Consider the following 27574-nt stretch of genomic DNA (forward strand, 5'->3'; position numbering starts at 1 on the left):
TTTTTTCATGACTTGACAGAGTTGTAACCATTTGAGTCAAATCTATAAAATGATGTTCTGCACAATCTTATGCAATGAGCAAAAAAAAATGGCTCCATATTTGTAGTATTGGCTGAGTTATAGCCATTTATGAGCTGCTTAATTCTGACTTGCTGTATTTGCATATTGTCCAGGACATCCTTGTAAAAGAGATTAATAATCTAAATGGATTTCTTTCTGGTAAAATAAAGGTTTAAATTAAAAAATAGTAATGAAACTAGAGCACACTCACAAGCAAAACCATTATCATCTGTCCTTCACCTCTCAGCGGCAGGCAATAAAAAATATTAAAGTTGTATGCTGTATAATTATTTCATCTTAAAAATAAACAGATCAAATAAATAATTGAAACGTCCAAATTATTGACCTCTGATTGTAAATTTATGCAGCATGTAATGTTCAAAATTAGCCGAAGCAACAACATGTTGGAGTGCAAATAACCTGGATCCCGTTTTCTCTCTCAGGGCTCAGCAGTTGTTGCTCGTACGGTTACGAAAAATGTCGCTGAACCAAAAGGACTTCAAGAGGAAGATGGTGGGAATGTTTCTTTTGAGATAATATGCACAATTCTTGTCATTAAAAAAAAAAGACAATATCAAAACAAATAGTTTTTCCTTATGTTAGTTGGTGTGTTTGTTTGTTGTAGTTTTCAAAGAAACCTTCTGGCCGCGTTCGACTGGTGAAAGCAGTGGATCCCGGCAGCCGCGGTGTCGGCTCCTCTCAGCCGGTTCTTTACACTCTCAGCAAACGTACGTTCCAGCCACATGCTCCCAGGTTGTGACAGCCTGGTCTGTTTGTTACAAATCGTTAACTTTTCATTGCTCGTGCGCATTTTTCATGATGAAATATCCTTATGTCAGGTCAAGAGGACCACTTAATCCCATACACTTTGGTGCAACCAGTGAAGGTTCAGGCCAAGCGGCCGGTCATCTTCTCCCCGTCTCTTCTTTCTCGAGGTCTGATAGAGAGGCTGCTGCAGCCAGCGGAGTCTGGACTGAAGTTCAACACCTGCCCACCTGGTGAGCACAACACTGATAATATAGGGTCCGATCAGCGAAGTCGTCCAAAATGATCATCCAGCCATTTTGGATGGGACTAGATCTGCATGTATCACTATGGTCCTTCAGTGAGTTGGTTCCAGCCAGGACCCATGTCAGAACCAGTGATCCTTCTACAAAACTTATAACTTTCAGGGGTCTGCAATCTGCGGCTCTGGAGCCACATGTGGCTCTTTGGTCCCTCTGCAGCAGCTCTTTCAAGCTTTGACCAAAACTAAAAACTGAATTTTATTGGTTGTTATATAAACAAAAAATAAAGCTGGTTTTGGCAGTTTTCAGGTTTTTTTTGGTCATTTCTTTTGCAAATATGCCATGACTAGAACTAATACAAGGAATAAAATACTCACTTTAAATTCATGCTTTATTTCTATACTTAATTATTTTTTCCACAATTAAAAAAATCACATAACAGCGCACAGTTTATAGTTTGTTTAAACAAAACAAAAAAAAAGGTAAAAAAAATTTTTTATTTATTTATTTTCCTTTTTTTTTCAAGAATATAGTATTTTATTTTGTTTTAAATTGTAAAAACATCAAAAGTTAAAATTAGCGCTGTCAATGGATTAAAAAATGTAATCAGATTAATCACACTCTGGGGCTGTGATTAATCTGATTAATCACTATGCTTAACTTTGTAAGCTTGAAATGTAATTATGCAGGTTTTCATAAAATGTTGAAGAAAATGTTTTATTGTGTCAAACCAAACAGTTTTCCAGGTTTTCATACTCGGCAAGGTTTACAGAAGTCAATTTGTTTCAAACGTTAATTTATAAATTAACTCAAATGTGTCATTGTCATCTATGTGATCAAAACATGTAAACAGCATTATTCCCTCTCATTTTTCATGTGTCTGGGCAAACACACAAGCTCCCTGAGCATCTGAGCATCCCTCTGCATCCTCTGTCCTCACTCCAACTACCTCCATGTCCTCTCTAACTTCAACCATAGATCTCCTCCTTGTCTTTTTCCTGGCAGCTGCATTTCTAACATCCTTCTACCAATATTGGGGGAGTGGTGGCACAGAGGTTAGAGAGGTGGGCCTGTGATCAGAAGATCACCGGTTCACGCCCCGGTACCGACAACATAAAAAAATAAAATAAAATGTGGGTGGTGTAGGTGAAGCACCCACACTTGCCCCTATCCTCATTCGCCCCACTCTGGACCCATGAGCAAGGCCTTTAACCACCCCATCTGCTCCCTAAACAGGTCTCTCTTGAAAATGAGTTCTCGTGGCTCAATGAGACTACCTGGATAAATAAAGGGTAAATGAAAGAAAAAAAAATTATATATATATATATATATATATATATATATACCCACTGTCCCTCCTCTGGACATGTCCAAACCATCTCAGTCTGGTCTCTCTAACTTTATCTCCCAGTTGTTCAACCTGTGCTGTACCTCTGATGATCTCATTCCTAATCTCATCCAGCCTTGTCACTCCTAAGGAGAACCTCAACATCTTCATTTCTGCCACTTCCTGTTCTTTCTCCTGTTTTTGTGTCAGTGCCACTGTCTCCAGACCATACAACACAGCTGGTCTCACCACTGTTTTGTAAACTTTCCCTTTGACCATCCAGATATACACAGAGTACTACTGTTTGCTAACACTTAGCATGATAAAAACTGCTACGAGTCAAGGGATTAGCTTACTTACCGCCTTTGTTTGACATCGTACGACCGTAAACTTCTGTGATAAATCCACAATGCCAAATATTATTCCTCGGTATGCGATGAAGTATGCAGTATAAAGCTTGGAAAATGCTAGAAGCCAAGGAGGTTGTTTGTAGCTACTTAGCTTTTTAGCGCCGAAACTCCAGAAGACGCTGATTGGCTGGAATGAAAGTTCACCTGTGAGTTCATTGGTTGAATTTTTTTTTACCTCTTCGTAAACTTCCGTTGTCGCTACACAAATCACGTGACACAGGACCTGTTTTGACCAGGGCGGTGGTGGGGTGGAGTCTTCCTCCACTGCACCCATTTCAGACAGGTTGTAGAGACCGCTGCGCTCAGGCTGATGGCCACTTTGCAACTGTGCAACTTGCGCGCAGAGAATGTGCAAGCAGTGCTCGATTGCGCAGACGCAGAACTTAGATCACGGATGCCCACACTTTTTCAGCATGCGAACTACTTTTAAAATTACCAAGTCCAAGTGATCTACCTACTATAAAAATGCAAAACATATACTTATTTATAAACATATTAAGTATGCTTTTTATGTTCTTGTTCTACGTTCTTGTTTTTAGTATTTTACCATGTTTTATATGGCACCTTGATTTATTGTTTTATGACACTCCTTTTATTTTAATTGCATTTTACTGTAGTTTTTTTGTTCTCTGTACTTTCTATGTTGTCTGTTGTCACAAGTCTCTCTTGTAAATGAGTCCTGTGACTCAATGAGACTAACCTGGATAAATAAAGATTGAATGAATGAATAAGTTCCAGCTCACTGTGGACGCAACATACAGTAAATGACAAAACCCAAAAGTATGTTTTTTTTTTTTTTTAAAGACTATTTATTTAGGCAGCACGGTGGCGCAACTGGTAGAGCTGCTGCCTCTCAGCGAACAGGTCCCTGGTTCAAACCCCGGTCCAGGGGCCTTTCTGGGTGGAGTTTGCATGTTCTCTCCGTGCATGCGTGGGTTTTCTCCGGGTGCTCCGGTTTCCTCCCACAGACCAAAAACATGCATGTTAGACTGATTGGTAACTCTAAATTGTCCCTAGGTGTGAGTGAGAGTGTGAATGGTTGTTTGTCTCGTTTGTCTCTATGTGTCCCTGTGATGGACTTGCGACCCGTCCAGGGTGTCCCCCGCCCCTCGCACAGTGATTGCTGGACATGGGCACCAGCGACCCCCGTGACCCAAAATGGAATAAGCGGGTAAAAGATAATGGATGGATGGACTATTTATTTTTACTGTCTGTGTACAAAGTAATAAACAAAACCCAGCAATAACTTCTGTTTTTCATACAAAGGAACAGAAAACAAACTTCATGCTTGAAAACCAACCTGAGAACCAAAGTGAAAACAGCCCTGACTGCAGCTGCTTTAACTGTAACCGTATTTCTTGGTACCTGGAGAGCTTTGATGGAAGATAATATTTCTGGTTTGTTTTTAAAGTCTCTGACCAACGAGTCAGCTGCTTCAACGAACACCATCTCTCCATCTTGAAAAGACTTCTTATGCTTAACAATTATTAAAGTGACTCACCCGGACTGATGCCACACTGCTGTGGTCAGCTGTAGGAGAGTGACTGCTGTCCAGATAACTGGGATTTTAGTTCCTTCACCGTTTTCTTTCTCTGCTCACTTTTCAGAAGGAAGGGAAGTCAGAGCCGCTCGGGTGAAACGCACTTTGAATCTTGAAAAAAAAAAAAGTCCTCCCCACAATTCCATATGGAAATAGTAGAATTTTTGCTTCTTACTTGGTCCAGCTCCCCAACTCATTTTACACACTTAAGAGTTTAGACTGGAGGCTGTTACGAGTCAACTTGTTTGCTTTTAGCACGGTTGAATGCGCATGTGCGGTGACCTATGCGTCAGAAAAGATTCTGTCTCTGATTGGCTGCCCTGTGTGTCAATCATGGGCGCCGCTGTTTGTGCACGCGTGGTGACCTATAAAGGGTCGGTCTCAGACTGGCTGCCCTGTGTGTCAGTCAAGTGACGATTTGCATAGTGAAGATCGATTGATCGGCTGACGTCTATTTACAAATAAAATTAAAAGAAAGGTCTGACATCTATTTCGCCATGCGATCTACTGATATTACCCGCCATATTGGGCACCCCTGGCTTAGCGGGATCATTGGAACAGTATAGTAATGGATTAATCTGCATTAATGTGTTAATCTTTTTAGATTAATCGCATAACACGTTAACGTTGACCGCCCTAGTTAACCAGGTTAAAATCATTAGATATTTTTAGCTTTATAACCTGTGGCCCCTACTGGTCACAAAAAAAACCTCCAACAAACCTAAAGCGGTCCACGGGCCACCAGTTGATACTCACAGTTGTAACAGGTTGTTGCGGCTCTGAACACATTTAATTTAGTGAACGAAAAGCACAAAAATGTCTCTTTTGCTCGTAAAAGTTGCAGACCCCTGATCTAGATGGTCAAATGTAATCATCTTGGCAGCTTTCTTGCAGGTTCATGACTATGATGGAGCCGAATCAAAGCCCTTACTACACAAACCTGTTAGTTGTAGCAACATATTTGGCTTTCTTTGTGTTCTCACTGCTGTTATTCATTTAGATGCATCTTCATGGTAATTTTGGAAGAATCAGTTCAATTTGATGGTATGAATAGTCACTAAAACCAAATGATTCCTGTTGAGACGAGCATTTTGACAATTTTATGGGAAAATTTCATTTTTTTTTTAAATAGGATATTTAGTTCCAGTTAAAGGAGGAATAAAGTATACAAGAAAGCTTGCTTTGATAAATGTTGGTGAGTCTTTAGCTGATGAACTACATCATCTTTCTTCTGTTTGTTGTCTCCAGAACCCATTCCAGCTTTGGAGAGACAAGACAAGAAGGTGTTTCTGTTGGACACCTGCAGTCCAGAGCAGCCCATGGGCATACGGCTGGGGTCCATACAGGAAGTCATCAGTCAGGTACTAAAAAGCCACATTTCTGTGGTTTGTTTTGTTTATAAAAAATGCTCCATTTTTCCCCCCCTGTATGACAGAAAGGCAGGCCTCACCGTTGCTGAACAGACACTGTCACACATTGTTTCTTTTTATCTGTGCATCAGGACAGGCATTGTCTGCTAGAGCTGGGCATGTCCAGTGTTGAAGGCTTACTGAGACAGGGGATTTACCCCATCGTCATCCACATTCGCCCTAAAAACAAAAAGCACAAGAAGCTGAGGTGGGTGCAAACGTTTTGGCTTTTGATTAAATGCTGTTTTCATAACTTAATGTTGGATCAAATCAGTTTGAGTGTGGAAAGGTTCTGAGTCTGACGGCACAAAAAAGCAAAAATATGTTGTCTTTTCTTTTATTAGCATTTTTTATTTTTTATTTTGCAGCGTTAGCCCAAGAAATAATAATTAAACAATTGTTTAAGAAAATGTTTCACTTGAACAATTCCATTCCTTCATGTATTTTAGATGGCATCTTCTTCTAAATTTAGGTAAATTAAACTAATTAAAGAGCAGTTAAGTACAATTTGTTTTCTAGATATCGAACTAACTTTTGGTGAGGTAGTAGCTGAGAGTCATTCCCAAAACGATAGATGAGTGCTACTCACTGTGTAACATCTTGGCTTAAAACTTTGGCATTCAACTGTTGGCGCCCACTCTGTCTGTTAGCAAAATATCTCACAAACTACTGTACTGATTTAATTAAACTCTCAGGAAGTAATCGTTGGATGTAAAACTACAACTGATTATCTTTTGTAGTCAACCTGATTCAAGATGGCCGCCGCAGCCAGTGGACATTAACGAACATAAAAATGACTATAATTCAGTTTTACAGCATTGAGCTAACATTTGGTGTTGGAGCAGCTGAGAGTCATCCCCATCACACGAGCTTTACCTGATCATGCAAGATGTTTATTTAAAACTTTTGGCACGCAAGGTGGTGAGCGATGTGGTTTCCTTCAAGGATTATTAGTTATTTTAAATGTAAAACAATAATTATAAAATTTCCTTTCCAGGGGGGGCTGCATTGATGTAAGAAAGTATCATGAGTATTTAGTGCAACATTGTAGTGCTGCCTTCAAAACATGTTTTTTTTTTTTTCAAATTTTTTTAAAGCAAGACATATCCGACACAGATCACAGACATAGCTGCTGAAAAAATGATTTATAATAATAATAATAATAATAATAATAAACTTTATTTATATAGCACCTTCCAGCAATGCCTTGCATTGACCAAAGTGCTTTACAAGATAAAACAAGTAAAAACGGGGCACAATAAATCAGTGCAAATTAAAAACACAGCCCCACAATAAAAGTAGGTAAAGTAGATAAAAAAAAATACTAAAATACTAAAAGTTAAACATCAAAAGCCCTTTCAAATAAATGGGTCTTCAGTTTGGCTTTGAAGACCCATTTGGATTTGGGTGCAAACTGTGGCAGCACAGCAGCGAGAGCTGTTGTCTCACAGCAAGAAGATCACATGATCGCCTCCTGGTCCGTGCCCTTTCTGAGTGGAGTTAACATGTTAGGTGTGAGTGAGCGAGTGAATGGTTGTTTGTCTGTCCCTGTGATGGACTGGAGACCTGTCCAGGGTGTCCTCCGTCTCTTGCACAGTAGACAGCAGCTCCCTGTAAACCCACAAAGGAGAAGTGCGTAAAGAAAACAGATGGATATATAGATAGGAGAAAACTGATCTATGCAGACTGACATGACCCTAAAATGTGTTTTTATAGAATAATAAAAATCACAAATAGAATTTTTTTTTTTTTTTCTGATTTGAGGTCTTTGACTGATTTGAGGCAAGCCTTATGATAAATGTTTGATTAAATATTTCTGCAGGAAGTTTTTTCCTCGGTGTGGAGAGGACAGTGTGATGGAGGAGGTGTGCCAGGCTGAGGAGCTGCAGCTGGAGACCCTCCCCATGCTTTACTACACCCTGGAGCCCAGCACCTGGAGCTGCACGGAGGAGCTGCTCAAAGCCTTGTGTGACACCATACACAGCCAGCAGGGGGCGGTAGTTTGGGTTGAACTCGATAGGTTGCAATAAAAATTTATACCTGGATTAATGAGCATGAACTTTGGTGTTGTAACAGAAAACAAGTGTTCAACTGTTTATATTTTTTCAATAAATAACAAATCTATTTAACTGAACTGTTGAAAGCCCAAACAATAGCAGGATTTTTGTACACACTGTAGAGCGTTTTAAAGGTCATATTAGGTCTTTGTTCATACATTTCAGCAACAATTGTATTATTCACATACTAAGCATGTTTTATTTATAGCTATTACTGTATGTTTACATTATGAGAAAAGTAAAAAAATGAACAGATCTGAGCCACATAAAGAAGGTACAGACGTATTTGTAGGAACATGTGCATAAAGCAATATTACTTTCCCCTTCAGGTAACTTACTAATGTTAAACATTTATTCATTTGGTTTTGCCAAATACTTGTGTTCTGTACAGTTTAAAAAAAAAACTTCACTCATACCTATTTATCAAAGTACTGTAACCTTTGCTTATTAACTTTTTTATGTGTATGTTTTGTAGTAATTTCAGGTGAGCAGTCAGTTACTGCTGCTTTCAGTTTACACAAGGTTTCAGATGTTTTTACTCCGTTATTGTAGTCAGTTTTATTACAGAATTAACTGACCTGACTTCAGTTTTAATAGCAGACACATGTGACATGAATTTTAATAAATAATTTTTGCACTGTTCTTTCCAAGTATGTTATTAAAAGAAACTTAAAATATTTACTGTTAATTCTGTTAAAGAAATTGTGCTGAATTTTCTTCATCAGGCGTTGTGTCTGTCAGAATAAGCTTTTAGAAAAATAATAATAAACCTAAACCGATTTTTTTTTTTTTGTAATTTATTACACTACCTTTTTGTATTATAACACCACAAAAGGTGGCATTCATCTTCTTTGGGAAAGCAAAGCAAAGGGAAATGGTACAGTGGACAAAAATCAAAAGCTGTTTGTGTTCTTGGTGATATAACACCAGGAATTAAAAATGAGACAGTAGTAAATCAATAAACTGTTTATAGAGAACAAAGATTTTTATGCTTTTTTTGTGCAATCTATTGAAAATAGTGAAGTTCAATACTTAAAATATGTTGGATACGATCTGGTTTATGACAGATTTTCGAATTATGAATAAAGAAATGAACAGTAGTTAGTTCATGACATAGAGATTCAAATCAAAAGCATAATTTAGTCATAATCAGTAAAAACAAACAATATATGGCTTACAGTGCAAATGAAAGTCAATATAAATGTAATCAGACATAACTTATTCCATAATTAAATTGTAAACAAGCAAGAAAAACAATACAATTACCTCATAAAGAAAAGCTGAGTCGTCGTCGTCTTAGAACACATTTGTTTACTTTCGTTAGGCTCCGCCTGCTTCTGGTGTCATGGCGCCCCCTGGTGGACGGTGGCGGAACTCTCCGCGCCCCTCCTCCCGTCTCCGATCAACAAGCAGCCTGCCGCTGATATATGCTGCTAAACCACCTCACAGAAAGCAAAATGGCCGATAGTAAACTAACCGATCTCACAGCGTCTGACAGTCATCAAGGGGTTGTGCACGTTACGTTTACAGCTTGAATCGTAAAGCCGCGCAGAAAATTGGATTTTTGCGTTTCTTCATGGTTTTTTTTTCTACGAGCAACATTTTCGCCCACCTGGTGATGTCATTTCTTATTAAATCGAGCCTTGGAAGCCTCGAAGAACTAGCTTGCTAGGTTAGCTACCTTGCTAGCCTGCTAGCGGTAGGGCTGCAAGGATTTTTGCACAGAAGCACTTTATGTCCTGTGTGATTCCCGAGGTGAGCGTTAACACATGTTTTGTGTGTTTTGAGAGCTTTCTCGCAGAATATGTCTAGTTTTTCCTCTTATATTGCTTTTGTTGTGTACATTTTCTCTGCTATCAACATAGGTTTTTCAGCTAAACTCGGGCTAGCCTCGCTTGGTAGGCGTTGAATATAGAAACGTCACAAGTTCGTCGTCTAAATTAGCCCTGGCAAACATTATTTAGCAGTTCTCTCGCAGTCTTTATACAAACTTGCCAGTTGTGTTATTGTTCCACGTGTACGTTGTTAAATTAATTTAACAAAATGAAAGTGACTGAATGCACATTGGTGATTATGACGTTCGTCGACACGAATGTGAATTTGTAATTAAAATAAGGAGATCTCTTTCGATTATCGCACAGTTTTTACAAGCTGCTTTAACAATATAAACTTTAACAATATTATTCTTAGCGAGTGTTGACCACCAGCAGTCTGTGGCGTGTCTATATATTGGTTACAGCCGTGACATTTACATGAGGTTTAGGGTTAATTGCTCCTGTGGCTTCAGACATTTTCCATCTGTGGTTCTCCTGTATTTCACTAAATAAATATAAAATAATAATCTACTGGGTGTTTTACACACACGAGGAATAAAACCTACAAGTTACCATGTTAATTTATCAATGCTGTGGCACACTGCTAATTATGTGACCCAGAGAAGATGGTACCAGCATGTAATATAAACAGTTACTAAAATAAATGCTGAAATAAAACACTGCATTAGTTGGAAATCATGCTGGTTTTTTGGTGACAGGCGTTTGTGTTACATCTGCCTCGATCAGATCCATGTTGTGTTGCATGACTGGAATGCAGACCATGTTTTGTTTTGCATATTCATTCAACCTTTAGCAGGTTAATCCCATTGAGCCTCGGGGACTCATTTACAAGAGAGACCTGGATGTGTTAACTTTTGGTTGAATTTGTGGTCGATTTTAAAGATTGCCTCTTTGCAATATTGGGCATAAGAGACTAGTGGTGGTAACCTCAGGATCGTATTATGTGAACTCGTTTGACTTTTCCAGAAATATTTAAAGTTTGTTTGGCTGCTGCCTATGTTGTCTCCCAGCTAGAATCACAATGGTTTGCTGGTTAATGAATTATGCAGTGAGAAGGTAGGCTACCGAGGGTTGTTGTGAAGTTTTCTGCCCCTGGTTAACGTTACACTGTGTACAACACTGACATTGATGGAGTTTCTTTTGCAATCTGATAAAAACATGTTAAAATAAAACTTTAAATGCTTGTTTGAAAATGGGTTTTGAGTTTAGACTAACTGAATTCATTTGGGGTTTTAATGGTATAAATAATTTAATGTTTCTTTTTACAGACAGGAGAATCAAGAAGGGGAACAGCAGTTCATGGAAGACAAGAAAAAGAAGAAAGAAGAGAAAAAGAAAAGGGAAGCATCCCAGAAGGTAAATTATGTCCTGTCTTTGTGTGTATTTTATTTTTGTGAAAATCACTTGGGAAGTTTGTATGCTGTTTGAAATAAATGACAGTGTTATTAAAAGCACACTTTAATGATGCATTTAAACATGTTAGTTAATCTGAAAAAATATACTAAATCCAATTTCTTTAAATCAGACCTTTTTCCCTAGTCAGTACAGTTGGGAATTAATTACTCGTGTGTGCATGTACAATTAGACCTAAACTGGTCCAGGTGTCGAACATGTTTCAGTGTTTGCACACAGTTCTGACCTGGAAGTAACCTGAAAGAAAAAGTTGTCAGAAAAATTTTAACAACATTGTAAAATCCAGTGGAGCGGTTCGCAGCCGAGTGTGAAGCGGCTGGGATGAGAATCGGCACCTCCAAATCTGAGGACATGGTCCTCAACCGGAAAAGGGTGCATGGCTCTCTTCGGGTCGAGGGTGAGGTTCTGCCTCAAGTGGAGGAGTTCAAGTATCTTGGGGTTTTGTTCACGAATAAGGGAAGAATGGAGTGGGAGATTGACAGACGGATTGGTGCAGCATCTGCAGTATTGCGGACTCTGTACTGGTCTGTTGTGGTGAAGACGGAGCTGAGCTGTAAGGCAAAGCTTTCTGCTTACTGGTCGGTCTACGTTCCTACCCTCACCTATGGTCATGAGCTCTGGGTAGTGACCAAAAGAATGAGATCGTGGATACAGGTTGTTGAAATGTTTCCTCTGCAGGGTAGCTGGACAGCTGAGTGAAGCTGACACCCCACCCACTTCCAAAATTAAAGCAACTAGTCTGAATGGTTAGTGCTCCGTTAGTGCTGGTTTGTGCCGTTAAAATTTTCGTTTGTGCTGCTTTGCTTTCTGAGATATTAAAGATAAATTTTTAGCTCATCCAAAGGTCACAATCCCCCCATGTTGCTCCAAAACAGACGGGAGTGGTCTACTTTTTTAGTGCTTCGTTAGTGCTCGTGTGTTCCGGTGAAACTAGCGTTTGTGCTGCTTTAGTTTATGAGATATTAAGAATTATAATTTCGCCCGATGACGTCACCATCCCCCCATGTTGCTCCAAAACAGACGGGAGTGGTGACGTCATCGGGTGAAATTATAATTCTTAATATCTCATAAACTAAAGCAGCACAAACGCTAGTTTCACCGCAACAAACGAGCACTAACGAAGCACTAAAAAAGTAGACCACTCCCGTCTGTTTTGGAGCAACATGGGGGGATTGTGACCTTTGGATGAGCTAAAAATTAATCTTTAATATCTCAGAAAGCAAAGCAGCACAAACGAAAATTTTAACGGCACAAACCAGCACTAACGGAGCACTAACCATTCAGACTAGTTGCTTTAATTTTGGAAGTGGGTGGGGTGTCAGCTTCACTCAGCTTAGCTGGACTCTCCCTTAGAGATAAGGTGAGAAGTTCAGTTATCCGGGAGAGACTCGGGAGTAAAACCGCTACTCCTCCACATTGAGAGGAGCCAGTTGAAGTGGTTCGGGCATCTGGTAAGGACGCCCCATGGTCTCCTCCTTAGAGAGGTGCTTCGGGCATGTCCGACTGGGAAGAGACCCCGGGGAAGACCCAGGACACACTGGAGATACTATGTCTCTCGGTTGGCCTGTGAGTGCCTTGGAATCCTCCCAGAAGAGCTGGAAGAGGTGGCTGTGGAAAGAGATGTCTGGGCCTCCCTGCTCAAGCTGCTGCCCCCTCAACCCGACTTCGGAATAAGCAGAAGATGATGGATGGATGGAAAATCCAGATTTTAATACGTTTTGTAGTCATCAGTTTATCAACATCTTTAATATTTCCTTTTTTTCTGACACAATAGTTCAATCAGAATAAGTCAATTAATAACAAGCCAAAAGGGGAGATCTGCTACCTGTCATGGTGGGACTGAAAAATATTTATGCTTGTATACTGAAACTGGGACAAACATTAAATAAGGTGGTTCAACTAAAACCTTGTTTTTAAAGGGATGGTGCAGATCACGCCAAGATGGTTGTTTATCTTGTTTGTCTTTGTGGCCCTGTGATGAGCTTGGGATCGATCTAGGGTGTCCCCGCTCCTCGCATAGTGTTACAGGATATGGGCACCAGCAACCCCCGCAACCCAGAAAGGAAGAAGCGGGTAAAGATAATGGACGGAGTTGTTCTGGGACAGTAACAATTACTTTGGTCTTGATCTCAGACTAGCTGTTGGCTCATCTGTTCTGTCTGAACAACTTAGATTTGGAGAAACATTAGTTCTAAGAGCTATCTGCAGCAGGTGAAATATTTATTATTAATCTTTCCACAGAACCCACTTCAGATGATATGAACTATGGTTTTAACTGTGCTATTTCTATGGTAACATGCACAGATTGCTGTTATGTCATAGCTGAAGAATTGTCATTTCTGAAATTTTCTAATTGAGCGCAAGTTTTTAACCTATATGTCAGCAGGGAAATATTGTTTTCAGGATTATTAAATATCACATTTGGCTTAAGCACATTTCTTTTAGATGCAATTATGGCTTGGAAATATTATACAGAAAGTCATCATGGACTTGTGTCAAAGCATTCCTGTTTTTTGCTTTTCTTTTATTCTGATGAATCAGCCAGACATAATTTTTCTTTTCACTGCTATGCTGATGATGTACAAATTTATTGATGGGTACCGGCAGTCCAAGTGACATGCAGCTCGGATGGTCGCTGAGGCAAAAACTCGGGCATGGGAGGAGTTCGGAGAGGCCATGGAGAATGACTTCCGCACGGCTTAGAGGCGATTCTGGACTTGGAGAAGGTGTTCGACCGCATCCCTCGGGGAACCCTGTGGGAGGTACTCTGGGAGTATGGGGTACCAGGCCCTTTGATACGGGCTGTTAGGTCCCTGTATGACCGGTGTCAGAGCCTGGTCCACATTGCCGGCAGTAAGTCGGGCTTGTTCCCGGTGAGAGTTGGACTCCGCCAAGGTTGCCCTTTGTCACCGATTTTTGTTCATAACTTTTATGGACAGAATTTCTAGGCGCAGCCAAGGTGTTGAGGGGATCTGTTTTGTTGGCCTTAAGGCTCCAGTATACTGCCGCGTACGTCCGTTCACGCGTACGTACGCGTGTACTGTACGCAGAGGGTTCAGACATGATACTTCAGCGTACACCCCGAGCAGCTGCAGAGCAGCTTCACAGACAAAGGGCGTTTACCTTCGGGACAAATTGAGGTCGCCGATTGGTCATTTGCTGACACGCCTACTGGATTGATTGACAGGTCGGGAAAAGAAAAAAGTGAACGCTGGCAGCCTCTGCCGCAGCGGTGTTCTGTGTTTTATATGTTGTTAATAAAAAGATCTAAAAAATAAAAAATTAGAGAGCGCTGGTTCTACAGCCTTGTGGGGTACGCAGTACCTCTGCGTGCGTACGTGCGTACGTCTGCGTATGGATGTACGCGGCAGCAGTATACTGTGGGCTTTAGGATCGCGTCTCTGCTTTTTGCAGACGATGTGGTCCTGTTGGCTTCATCAGATCGTGATCTACAGCTTTAGCTGGAGCGGTTCGCAGCCGAGTGCGACACGGCCAGGATGAAGATCAGTTCAGTGCCCTCTCCGGGTCAGGGAGGAGGTCCTGCCCCAAGTGGAGGAGTTCAAGTATCTTGGGGTCTTGTTCACGAATGAGGGAAAAATGGAGCGTGAGATCGATAGGCGGATAGGTGCAGCGTCTGCAGTGAAGCAGGCGCTGTACAGGTCTGTCGTGGTGAAAAGAGAGCTGAGTCAAAAGGCGAAGCTCTCAATTTACTGATCGATCTACGTTCCTACCCTCATCTATGGTCATGAGCTTTGGGTTGTGACTGGAAGAACAAGCTCTCGGATACAAGTGGCTGAAATGAGTTTTTTCCGCAGGATGTCTGGGCTCTCCCTTAGAGATAGGGTGAGAAGCTCGATCATCCGGGAGAGACTCAGAGTAGAGCCGCTGCTTCTCCACATCGAGAGGAGCCAGTTGAGGTGGCTCGGGCATCTGTTTAGGATGCCTCCTGGACGCCTCCCTGGTGAGGTGTTCCAGACACGTCCCACCGGGAGGAGACCCAGAGGACGACCCAGGACACGCTGGAGGGACTATATTTCTCGGCTGGCCTGGGAACGTCTCGGGATTCCCCCGGAAGAGCTGGCCCAAGTGGCTGGGGAGAGGGAAGTCTGGGCCTCCCTACTTAGGCTGCTACCCCCGCAACCCGACCCCGGATAAGCGGAAGAAAATGGATGGATGGATAGTTCTTTGACAATCTCGCTATGTTTTAATTGTTTTTAATTTTAACTGGCTGATTTTTTATTCTTAATTGTTTGTTTTTAACTTCTGTATTGTGCAGCACTTTGTGCACGTTTTGGCTGCTGGAAAGGGCTCTATAAATAAAGTTTGATTGATTGATTAATCTTCCTTTTTATGTTTTCTGTTTTTTCTTTTAGGTGCCAGAACAGAAAATCAAAGGTATGTATCAGCTTCTGTTACTCATAGGAGCCCTCTGCATTTTGTTAACAATTATACTGTATTCATCAAAAGTGGTCAGGGAGTTTTAAAACTTTTGGGGAACTCTTGCTCACATTATAGACACTTCAGTTTTTTTTTTTTTTTTTAGAGTATTGCAGAAATACTAGCAGTTTCCCATCTTTACCTGTTTATTTATTTTTATTTTTCCTCCAGTGCCAGAATCAGCCAAGCCCTCCGGCCCCCAGCCACTCGCCACCCCTGACTCGGTGTCCCCCAGCCCTGGCCCAGTCTCCCCTTCATCCCCCAGTCCCGGAGCAGGGGGGAGCTCTGCCCAAGTCCTTCCTGGTGGCGGGAACAATGCAAAGCAGTGGTCTGCTGTGGCCAACGGACAGCCCTCCTCCTCTCCCTCTGGAAGCCAAACCTCCCAGCAGCAGCGATACATGTCTAGAGAAGTCCCACCAAGGTTTCGCTGCCAGCAGGACCATAAAGTGCTACTGAAGAGGGGCCAGCCTCCGCTGTCCTCCATGCTGCTGGGGGGAGGAGGAGGAGGAGGAGGAGGAGGAGGGGAAGCGGAAGCAGGTACTGGAGGGGTTAGAGAAGGCAGTGGCTGGGCTGCTGCCCTGTCCTCCCAGGGTGCAGATAACCCTGTTGCAAACACAGATGGACATGCAGGTGGGTAAATGTGTCAGCATAATTTTTTATAACCATTTTAGTAATAAGTTTTGCACACATGCACTGCCTTTCTAAATCTGGTGGCACCTTTAATCGTGTCGAGCATTTCTGGAACATTTTTATGACAGAAATCAGACTGGACAGAGTTATATCAACACATATCTGAACGGCTGATGTTATGATGACTGGCAGAAATGCGTAGAAGCAGTTTGTTGTTTTGACATACAGTCAACTGTTTAGAGTATTAGAAAAGATCGCTTTACTAAATGACAACACTGTCTAAACTTCCCTTTGTGGTTTTACTCAAGACAACTGGATGGAGCAACGAGGGGTTTTGCTCAACGTTTGGGCACTAAAATAATAAAACAGTTAAACTATACTTAAACTGAACAATTTTCTCCCTGAGTATATGACATTTGTATTTTTAACTGATTCCATTCATTAAAGATTTATTCTTTGATTATGAATCTTAAGGGCAAAGCATAATAGTTTTTATTTTTAGATTAATTATAGTAGGACTTTCGAAGTTTTGGATTGATTAACTGCCTAAAATAGTTTTAGACCCTCCTGACTGTAACAAGTTCATCAACGGGTATTAAAAAAAACTAACAATAGACTATTGAGTTGATGTTTTATAAAAAATATATATATATACTCAAGTAAAATTTGTAATGTATTCCTGACAGGGGTTCATTCTTGTGGCTGGTCTTCTTTCAGGGCTTTACGTTTGTGAAGTGTTAAATTAATTAGTCCATGTTATTCATGTTAAATTAACTTCAATATTTTTGTCCATAGAGTCCAACCTGGGTTCATCCTCCCCTTCATCCCCCAACTCATCCTCATTATGTGTTGCTGCTCAGTCGTCTTCTACTACTTCTTCAACTTATGCAAATTCCACATGGGGGGCTGGCTCTAGCAGCCAGTCCTCTTCTCAGGGCTGCGGAAAGGTGATTGTGGATGGGACTGACCTGGATGACTGGCCTAGCATTCCGGCCGGGCCCAAGCTGAGTTCTGATGGAGCTGGAGGAGGGATGCAGGAGCAGAACTGTCCCAGTAACAACAGTAGTGCCTCATGGGGTGAGAAAAACATGCAGCAGAAGGGAGGAACAGGAGAAAGGAACATGGACAATCCCTCCCCACTTCAGTCCGCTCCACTCTCCTCCTCCTCTTCCTCGTTTAGTGAATGTGCTCAGTCAAGTGGGAGCGTGTGGGTCTCATCCACCTCGTCCCAGGTGGAGACAGGGGTGGGCTCAGCAGCATTTCATAATTCCAAAGTCTCCAGTCTTCTTCCTGGGCCTCAGGAGAGCCCTGTGGGTGGCAGTGGCAACGTTTCTGGTGCCAATTTCAATCCTAGTGCGAATCCCTCTGCGTGGCCCGCCCTGGGGCAAAGTGGGGCATCAGCTTCAGCTAACGACAGCTTTTCACTACACTCGTCCATCACTTCCTCATTCTCTGCCAGCACCACTCTCATCACCACTCAAACACTTTCATCTGTGAATCAAACTGGTCTCTACCAGCAGCACACTGAAACAGCTGTAGGAGCCAAGGTTGGAGAGCAGCACTTAGGAAACCCAGGGTTGGAGCCAGGTTCAGGCGAAGGTGTAAGAGAAGCAGGACCAAACAGCAACAGCGAGGGGAACTCTGGGGTTGTTGGTGAAGTTAAAGGGAACTGCAAACTCTCTGGATCTTTGTCTTCCTCCTCTGCTCCCTCCTCTTGGAGACCCATGCCTCCAGTGTCCTCTGAACTGAGCGAAGGCGCCTCACAGGCAGGTGGAGGGGGGACGGGCCCTCAGGGGCAGGAAGGGAATGTTTGGAGGTTTGGTAGTCAGGATGACAAAGCAGCGTGGGGCAGAGGAAACGGTGGGGGATCGGCTACCACGGTGGTCACTCAGGGAGTGTGGGCTGGAAGCAGTTCAGAAGCAGATTGGGGGGGCACTTCAGAAGGTGTGAGTTCGAGTAATTTAGCAATAGGAAGTGGAAGAGGAGGAGATGGAAGCAGCACTACTGCGGATGGTGTAGGTGGCAGCGGTTTGGAGGACTCTGTCTCACCAAATTTTGCAACTATGACAAAAGCTTGGGACAATCAAAAAGGGATGGAAAGTGGGGAGGGGGCGGTTGGGGAGTGGGGTGGAGGAGCACAGGATGGAACCACTGAGGGAGGTGGAGGACCCTCATCCTCTAGTGGAGGTGGCTCCTTAGCTGGAAGTGGCAGTGGAAAGAATGGAAATAAGGACTCGTCTTCTGCGCACCATCAATCACACCCATCCTCCAACGCTGATGTGGCCTTACTTAGCATGCTCAGTCGATCGGACCTGGACCCCAGGGTTCTGTCAAACACAGGCTGGGGGCAGACCCAGATCAGGCAGAATGTGGCCTGGGATCTGGACACCACAACAGGAGTAGGGAACAGAAATGAAAGAAACCTGTCATCAGCACCCATGAACACTAGCACTAATCGCAGTTCTAGATATCCATCCGAGACCGGTTCTGTCTCTAATGATGCATCTTGTGGCGGTCGCACAACCAGCCTAAACTCTGATTCTGTTACGGTCCGGGATAGTTGGGAAGGTGGTGGTTCACAGCCTTCTTGTGGTCCTTTCACACCGAGTAGCACTATAAGGAAGCCAGGATCACCAGAAGATGATACACAAGGGAAGGTAGCTGGTGGGTGGGGGGATCTCCCACCTGAAAGAGAGAGCAAAGGATGGAGGAATGAAGACCAAAAATGGGGAGATCACAGAGGGGGAGGAGGAAAGAACTGGAGAGACATTGAAGAAAAGGGTAGTGGGCGGAGAGATGGTCCAGAGGATAAAGGAACTGTTGGATGGAAGGGAACTACAGGAGGCGAGACAGGCGGTTGGGGAGGACAGACTGGAGGGGGAGAACAGTGGGGGCAGAGAGACTCTACCTCTGGTGGTGGTTGGGGAGATGGAAAAAATCGAGTTGGGAGCAACTCTGATGAGGGAACCTCCTGGGGAAATTTGGATGAAGGGGGATCCCAACGAGGAAGATGGGAAGGAGATGTGGGTGGAGGCAAGTCCCACCAAGACTGGGGGAGTGCCAAGCCCAACACAGCAGCAGCACCGATACCAAACAGCCAAGTGGCACCAATGAAAGCTCAAAATCAACAGCAGCAGCAATCACAAGGCCAGCATCCACCAGGAGGACCCATACAAGGAGGGTGGAACAGCCGGCCAAGCATCGGAGGCGGGGGTCCACTTTCAAAGAATCAGAACCAAAGTATGGGCTGGACATCCGGCCCAATTCCCCAAATCTCTGGAGGCGGGGGTGACGCCCTTGAACCTAGTGGCTGGGAAGAACCTTCTCCGCAGTCCATCTGTCGCAAAATGGAAATTGACGACGGTACATCAGCTTGGGGAGAACCGACATGTTACAGCAACAAAAATGTGAACTTGAGGGACAAGAACAGCGCTACACCAAGCCAGAACCACGGCCAGCAGGGGCCACCACTGCCAATGCAGCAGCAACCCCCTCGAAGGCAGCACAGTACCAACTCGAACCCTGGTACTGGTGCAATGGGTAAGAATTATTTGTGCCATCTCAAATTCAATTGCATTATAAATACATATGAAACATCTCTGTCTTACGTAGGTTTTTTGCATATTTTAAAATGTGTCTTTTAAATGTCCAGGCATGTGGGGAGGAGGTGCTCAAACTGTGGATAATGGCACAGCTGCTTGGGGCCACGCGTCGGATGCAGCAACAGGTTGGGGTGAACCAGATGAGCCCAGCAAAGCGTCTGGCTGGAGGAACCCTTCACCCAATTCTGTTAAACCTGGTAAGAAGTGGAAAAATACTTCAAAATAACAAATCAGAGCACGAACGTGTTTCAGAAACCTTGAGTTGTTTTTGCTGCAGGCGGTAAGCCAGTTGAAAGCTGGGGAGGGAAGGATGACAGCTCTATTGCAGCCTCGAGGCACCCCAGCTGGGAAGAGGATGACGATGGTGGTGGAGGGGTCTGGAACAGCACCGGTTCCCAGGGAAGCGGCTCTTCTTTCAACTCTGGAGGCTGGGGTCAAACTCATGGGGGAAAGAGAAGCAACATCAAGGTAGTAAAGGGAGCTTCTAGGACGTTCAAACAACATGTGGCTTTTCTTTGGGAGTAACGTTTTGATTTCTTTTCTGCAGAGTGGACAAGGAGAGAGCTGGGTGAATCCAGTGACCCGTCAGTTCTCAAACATGGGCCTTATGGTAAGGTGTTTAAAATGCTATAATTTCTTGCTTCAATAGACAGATGTCACCAGCTCATGATTATTTTATCTTCTTTCATATTTTCTTTTAACAAAACTTGTCTTTCTCATGGGAACACTTTTAATTAGATTTCTTTTTTATAAAGTGGTAGGTCACGTACTTATTTTTGTTTTCTCAGGGAGATGATCCAGGTGTTGACAAAAAAATGGAAGGAGACAAGAGAGGAATGACTGACTATAATGGAGAGATGCGAAGGGGTGGAAGAGGTGGTGGAGGGTACCGTATGCCTAGTTCCAAAGACATGGGTCCTGTTGACATGGGGCTTTATGGTGAAAAGGTGAAGTCCTCCTTTTGCTTGTAACTAGTCTTTATTTGCTTTATAAACTTTCGCTTTTTTATTTTTTTATAAATTGACCCTAGTGAAATGGAGGAGAAAATACTAACTCGAAGAAAAATAAATATTTTTCATTTATTGTTGTTGAGGTCTTGTAGGATAACATTACTAATATTTAATGTTTTCTCATTGTTGCTTTAGGTGGGTGGCCATGGAGCGTTTGCTGCAGGTGGAGGTGGGATGTCTCAGTCTCGAGGGATGCACCAGCTTGGCATGCATCCAATGAACCCCTCCCAGGGTTTACGTGCTCAAGTGCCTCATCAGTTCCTGTCTCCTCAGGTCAGCATTCAACAACAGAAGTTACGTAGTCATAAACATTAATTATGCCCCACATTTGTTCGAAAAGTCAAGACTTTATGACTTTTCATTATATTGTTGAAGTAGTTCTTAACCATTAGATTCTTTTGGGTTTCACCTTGTAAAAATGAGATTTATGGTATTTTCCCATTTATGGTTCTGTTTAGTAAAACAAACAAACAAACCTCTTATTTACTCATAATGGCACAGGCCATGAAGACTTTGTAGATTCTTTCTCATCAGAAATGTTTGTCTTAGATTTTTCACTATGAGCATCACGTACATGGCTCAGTCACACACACCACCTCATGCACCTCGAATGACTAAGGCTTTGTAAATTCTATGTTTTTATTTTATCCATCGGTTGTGTCATCAAAACACAACACTCCATATATGACCACCTTGTTGTGACCTACAGGTGCCGGGCCCCATGCTGAAGCAGGTGCCCTCTCCTGGTGGCAACGTGGGAGGAGTAGGAGGTGTTGGAAGTGTCGGAGGAGTCGGTGGAGGAATGTTCCCGCCTCAGATTTCCCCGCAGCAGCTTGCAATGCTCAGCAACATTAACCCCCACATGCAGCAGTTCCATCTGGTATGTGCTAAAATATGACGGTGCTCCCTGATCAACTGATTCATCACGCTGAAATTAATAATCTTTCGGGAACTGTTTTTGTCGCCGGGGGGGGGGGACGGTTGCACATTTGGAGCAGCTTTTAAAGAATGTTAAATTTAATGCTATCTTTTGTAGCAAAGTCCATGTGAGTTATTAAACAATGTTTAAAGATAAAGCTTTGTGTAATTTTATTTCTAAACATCTGTGCTCATCAACCCACAGGCTTGTCAGCTTCTGCTACAACAACAGCAGCAGCAGCAGCAACAGCAGCAGCTTCTGCAGAACCAGAGGAAGTTCCCTCAACCTCAGCCTCTACGGCAGCAGACAGACCCACAGCAGGTGAGTATTTTTATTATATTACACCTTAATACTTTTGTTTTAGTTGAGGCTGATGTGATTAAATAACTCTATTACCAAGAATATAAATAAAATCCTCCAGGCAAAAATACTTTATAAAATGCTTATTTTAATCTGCGTGGCTCCATACATGTCTTGGTGGATACTGTTTCACATGGATCATTATTATTGGCGGACAACATGCAGATGCTGTTATGTGCAGTGGAGGAACAAGGAAAATAGTCAAAAGACCAGTAGTTTGGTCTCAAACAGATGGAAAGTGTAAAGACTTTGTAATAAAACTAAATTAGCTCTTCACTTAGAAAAACAACTCTTGTTGAAATGTGTTCCTAAGTGAAATGATATTTCCAGCAAGCGCAATCAGTCTTTACAATGAGACAAATAAGTAAGTGCAGCATCCTGGATCATCATTATAAACTGGCATAAAAAGTAAAAAAAAAAAAAAGTTGAGTAGGGCTGGGCCATATTATATCGTTCACGATAATGCCGGTTAAAAAAAAAAAGCTTGCCCGGGCAACAAAAAAAAATGACATCATGATATGCTAATTTCATGACGTAATATGTCAGGGCGCCCCGCCGCTTTAACAGAACCGTGCGCGCCGAACGACCAAACCGAATTGCGCACCTCCCCTCCACCTGTCGGTACCCAATTAGTTGCTCGCAATACTAGCTAGCTAAAAAGCTAAAAACATACAACGCATGGCTCAGCTGTCTCTCCATCCGGCTCTAAACTGCAGGTACAGACAACTCAACTGTCTCTCCCTTCCCCCCGCTCTAAGCTGCCACTCGTCTTTTTTTTTCTCCCCTCTCCGCTCTGAGCTGACGGTGCAGGCTGCGTCTCCTCCGCTCTAAACTGCCGGTACTAACATGTGCAGCTCAACTGTCTCTTGAGTTCCACAGTCCATGGACCAAGAACAGAGTCAGGTGATGAAAGACAGAGCATTAGAGAAATGGATAATTCCTGCAGGAACAGAGGAAGATGAAACACCATGAGCTTCAGGGTCAGATGATCACCTTGTTACAAGTTCTGGAAGTTATAGCTCATTTAAAGGAAACATATATTTTGTTGCATGTTACATTTATGCTCAACAGATCTTAAGCTTCATTTTATTTTATTTAGTTATTTTGGGGAAACTTCATCTGCACTTTAGTTTTTGTGGTGGATTTAGTGATCTATATTTTGTGCAGACTTTTTCAATCTAAATAACGGAAGGATCATTTTTATTTTTTTTTATACTTAGAGACTGAATACGTTACTAAATAAAGTAATTTCAATAAAATTACCCCTCGTTTTTTTCAGTTTTATGATACTGCAAAGCAACATGTTAAGTTAATTTTGTCAAATAACTATATCTGTTTTTTTTTGTTTTTTTTTGTTATATCACGAAATTTATCGTTATCAAAATGCTCTGAAATATCACAATATATTTGAGCCATATCGCCCACCCCTACTAGGGAGTAGGAATGTGCGATATTGCATAAAATTCATATCACAATATGGCGATAACAATATATATCACAATATGTTTTTAGTATAAAACTTGCAATAGGAATGACAAAAAGCATAGGGTATCCTTTTGCCATCATTTATTTTGAATTAAGAAAATTCCACTACTATGTCCAGAGATTTTAAATAATAAATCAAGTATTAGGCTTCTTTCTTGTAGTGCAAAACAGTGCAAGATGTATCGAATGTAGTTTTAGCCATATGTTTTAAACAAAATATGTTGTTAACTCTTAACAGTTTCCAATATTCTCACTTAAGAAATGAACAGCAACAGAGCAGCATTTTACACTGAAACACTTCACCCTCCAACCCTCTAGTGGGCGACTCCTTCCTCTTTAAGGAGAGCTGACACAAAATGAGTCTGTGGCTTTGACCAGAGGGTCTCGCAGTAAAATCACGCAAGTGTTCTTTTACAGATCAGAGAGCAGGTTTCTCTAAAGCTGACCAACGCTTACTTTAACTTTCGATGGGAAAAAAACAACTTTCGACATAACACTTCGTTTTGCGCATGCGTCCAAATACGGCAACACTACGGCAAGCCGGCCGTGGTTAGCTTGTAGCTTCGCTACGTAGCTGTCGAAGAAAATAAAACCACTTACGCAGTTTTCAACTCAAAAAAGTAACGATTAAATTTGACAACACTGATTTTACATCAGACGCAGCATTACTGCGGTTAGCCAGTAGAAGACAGATCTCTGTCATAGGCTAAATTTCTATCGTTTCTATCGTATACCATTTATATCACACATTCCTACTAGGGAGAGTAACATGCGCTGCCGACAGTTCGGTCTGGTGATGTGTACATTTCTCTGGATAGATTTGCAACAAGCTGCAGGATAAAATATCCTGTTTCATTGATTCTGACATCTTTTTTATAAAATAAATAATACGTTTATGAACTTTTGTTTCTGATCTAACTATTTTAACAAATACTGTTCGCAGGTGGAAATGATCTTTAACATGTTAACTCAATCAGCCATTTGTTAATTTATTATGATTCTTTTTTTATATCTTGTTTTCTCAGCTGGCAAGGATCATGGCTATCCTGCAGCAACAGAGGCAGCATCAGCAAGTTGGAGGTGGAGGTGCAACATCAGGAGGAGGGAGCTCCAAACTGTCTCCATCTCACCTGGGAGGAAGCCTGTCCAAACAGACTATGGTAGACCCCCTCCAACATACTGGAGTGGGAGGTCCTTTATCAGACCTTCATTCCAAAACACAAGGGATGTACGCTGGTGAGTCCAGCCAGTCAAAAAGATGTTTAAATGTAATTTTGTACTCACTAACTTGAACTGAACCACCTCCTTTTTTTATTTTTTCTTGCCAGGGCTGACACCTGGTGGTAACCTGTCTGCACTGGAGCTCAGCCCCATGATGGGAGGCATGAAGAACATGGGTGGACAACAGTCTCGCTTCAAATGGATGATGGAGGGTCATTCCCCAGCACCCTCTCCCCCAGACACAACCCTTCATAAGAATGGTAATCAAACAGATGCTTTTCTTTTAATATGTTGATTTCACACCTTGAGAAAATACACCTGAGGCTGTTGTGAAATTAATCTTTCACGGTGTATATTGACAAGACCCAATATTCCACTGATTAAAGTTAATGTACTGTATTTAAGTGTATCTAATCATGATTCTTTCCTCTGCATCTTTTCCAAGGCCCTTTACCCAGTGCGATAAAGGTTCGAGGAGGGTCTCCTTACTCCCAGTATGAAATGCTGGGCAGTGAAGGTTTAGGGATTCCACCACAGGGCTCTGCAGACAACTGGCTTCGGACTCCTGGTAGTAAGATGGGAAACAAACCTTCAACGTCAAGCTGGCCTCCAGGTGACTCTCTTTCCCTGTCACTTATTAACTGTGATAAACTATGATCAGAGGAGAAAAGAGCTTCAGGAAATAAAACTTTATCACAAAGTCCAGAGCAAATGCAAATCAAACTGATTTAATTCAAACTTGTATGTAATTTATTAGTCCTGGAAGGAAATGCCTGCAACAGTGCTTCACCATAAATACAAAAATCATCAAAGAAATTAGAAATCGTATAAATGCAAACTACACAAATTGTACTGTATTTATTTTTTATTTAGAATGCAATAAGAAATGAAAAGGAAAAAAATATCCCTTCAAAAGTACTTTAAAATAAAAACGATCACTCTTAAAGGTGATTATTTTATTATTCAGTTGTGGTCTAGATATTATTAAACAATAATTTATGTATATCAGGAAGTTAATAATAAATCCACAGCAACAGTCGCTTTATCAAGATTATTTTATACTGATTTTTCTAGGAACAATGACCGACTTGTTGTATTTTAGTTTACATTACTGTGCAAACAACAATAAACAGATGTATAACATTATAGCTACGCCCACAGGTTGTACTCGTATACTGAAGCTGAAAAATAAAAGGTCTTTGCACTTTAGAGCTAAATCTATCACTTTTAAGCCTGAGTGGAAAGCAGAAACAAAGACGTGTCTGGAAACCAGGATGATGGATTTCCATGACCAGTTTAACACACACAGCTGAGAGTTTTGTAGAACAAAGGGACTCGATCACGGTTTGTGGTCAGAAGATTAATCGAATGTGGCCAGTGTGCACATCAAGTGCCAGTGTCTGCTGCATATCAGAGCAGCATTTCAGTGGTCATAATGTTGAATCAGACCACAAACTGTTTAGATTAAAAGGAAGCGAAGTTTGCTTTTTAGTCTACAATACTTGGAAGCAAAATGGAACCAATAGATAGGTCTGTCACAATAACAAATTTTGCTGGGCGATTGTTTCAGAAATTATTGCAATAAACGATAATATTGTTTGAAATTTGACAATAATTATTAATTATTGTCAGATTTAAGAAGAAATGTTAATTTGTTTTGCGTTTAGTACCTTTTTTCGACCACAGGATGGCAGTATACGACTGTTTGAACCAAAGGATGGATAGTGAGGGAGCGAGCAGTGTGTCTCTTTAAGAAAAATGGGAGGGAGGCCCCTTGACGTGACATAGGCTGTCTCTCTTTGGTTCTCAAAATGACAAGACGCTCTGTGTGATTTTGAGTTCTTTAGCATAGCATTTTTCACACAAAGCTTTTAATAAAAAATCAGTAAACATGTTCTCAGCTTCTTTTTGCAGAGAAAAACAACTTTTTACTAGGGGTGCACCGATTGCAGTTTTCTGGCCGATCACCGATTTCTAAAAAGTCTGACCTGCCGATTCCAGTTTTGGCCGATACTGATTTTGTTTCATAAGTGACACTGTCAGGTGTTATAAGGTCACAATGCACCTTCAATTTTACAATATTATTTTATTGAAAAACATACCCTTGAACAATATCCTAGACACAATACAAACTGGTTTTAATGAAGTTCAGACAATTGTTAAAACTAAAAAAATTGGTAAAATCGGTTTCTCATGCAAGTATCAGCTGATTTCCAAAAATTAAGGCAATCAGGGCCCTACTTCTTACACAAAGGCACGGGTTTCAACCGTGAATTTTGGAGCTTCGACAAGACGGAGGTTTTTTCCCCGAGGTCGGCCTGTTAGCTTAGCTCTTAGCTTAGCTTCTCAGCTTAGCTGCTTTTAACGATCCAAAAACACAATTTTGGATCGTTAAAATTAATTTTAAAGATATAAGAGAAAGGGAGGGGTCAGTGAAGAGCACCGGAGTTGAACTTTTTGTCATCCAGTGTCTTCAGTAGAAAGAGAGACGCTAAGAAACGATAAAGCCGATGAATGAAAATGAGGTCAATAATGTTCATGCGATTAACTGGTTTATTGTTTATTGCGACAGGCCTACCAATAGATGGTATTTCACATATTGCAAGTGTCTAATACAAAACAACAATGATGCTGGGCTCTTTCTTGTTGACAAGAAAATCAAGTGGATCATGGAGAAAGCATAGCCACAAGTCTTTGGAGGTTGTTTTTTGTACTGGAACAAGGATATTCCTTTTTCAGCCTTTGTCTTAAAACTACAACAAAAACACTTGACAAAGACACTTTTGTTTATATATATATATATATATACACACACACACCCACACACACACACACACACACACACACACACA

General features: G+C 41.8%; 2 protein-coding genes across 2 annotated transcripts in view; both read left to right on the plus strand.

Annotated features, from left to right (window-relative positions):
- The window catches only part of zmp:0000000896 (caspase recruitment domain-containing protein 11), a 44198-nt gene extending 36303 nt beyond the window's left edge, over positions 1–7895 (plus strand). Inside the window, exons 19-24 of the mRNA XM_037688889.1 lie at positions 504–573; positions 686–788; positions 900–1058; positions 5593–5705; positions 5846–5961; positions 7576–7895. Of these exons, the coding sequence (XP_037544817.1) occupies positions 504–573; positions 686–788; positions 900–1058; positions 5593–5705; positions 5846–5961; positions 7576–7783 (769 nt within the window). The 3' untranslated portion in view covers positions 7784–7895. The remainder of the gene's footprint in view (positions 1–503; positions 574–685; positions 789–899; positions 1059–5592; positions 5706–5845; positions 5962–7575) is intronic.
- A 1366-nt stretch (positions 7896–9261) lies between these two features.
- Positions 9262–27574, plus strand: part of LOC119421531 (trinucleotide repeat-containing gene 6B protein) — a 25139-nt gene continuing 6826 nt past the window's right edge. Inside the window, exons 1-15 of the mRNA XM_037688878.1 lie at positions 9262–9565; positions 10914–11001; positions 15432–15453; positions 15667–16125; positions 16921–19665; positions 19778–19924; positions 20005–20195; positions 20275–20337; positions 20516–20674; positions 20873–21010; positions 21447–21617; positions 21861–21977; positions 24527–24737; positions 24830–24982; positions 25168–25335. Of these exons, the coding sequence (XP_037544806.1) occupies positions 10945–11001; positions 15432–15453; positions 15667–16125; positions 16921–19665; positions 19778–19924; positions 20005–20195; positions 20275–20337; positions 20516–20674; positions 20873–21010; positions 21447–21617; positions 21861–21977; positions 24527–24737; positions 24830–24982; positions 25168–25335 (4801 nt within the window). The 5' untranslated portion in view covers positions 9262–9565; positions 10914–10944. The remainder of the gene's footprint in view (positions 9566–10913; positions 11002–15431; positions 15454–15666; positions 16126–16920; positions 19666–19777; positions 19925–20004; positions 20196–20274; positions 20338–20515; positions 20675–20872; positions 21011–21446; positions 21618–21860; positions 21978–24526; positions 24738–24829; positions 24983–25167; positions 25336–27574) is intronic.

This window comes from Nematolebias whitei, chromosome 15 (assembly GCF_014905685.2).
Source record: "Nematolebias whitei isolate Nwh7 chromosome 15, NemWhi1, whole genome shotgun sequence".
NCBI classification, from domain to species: domain Eukaryota; kingdom Metazoa; phylum Chordata; class Actinopteri; order Cyprinodontiformes; family Rivulidae; genus Nematolebias; species Nematolebias whitei.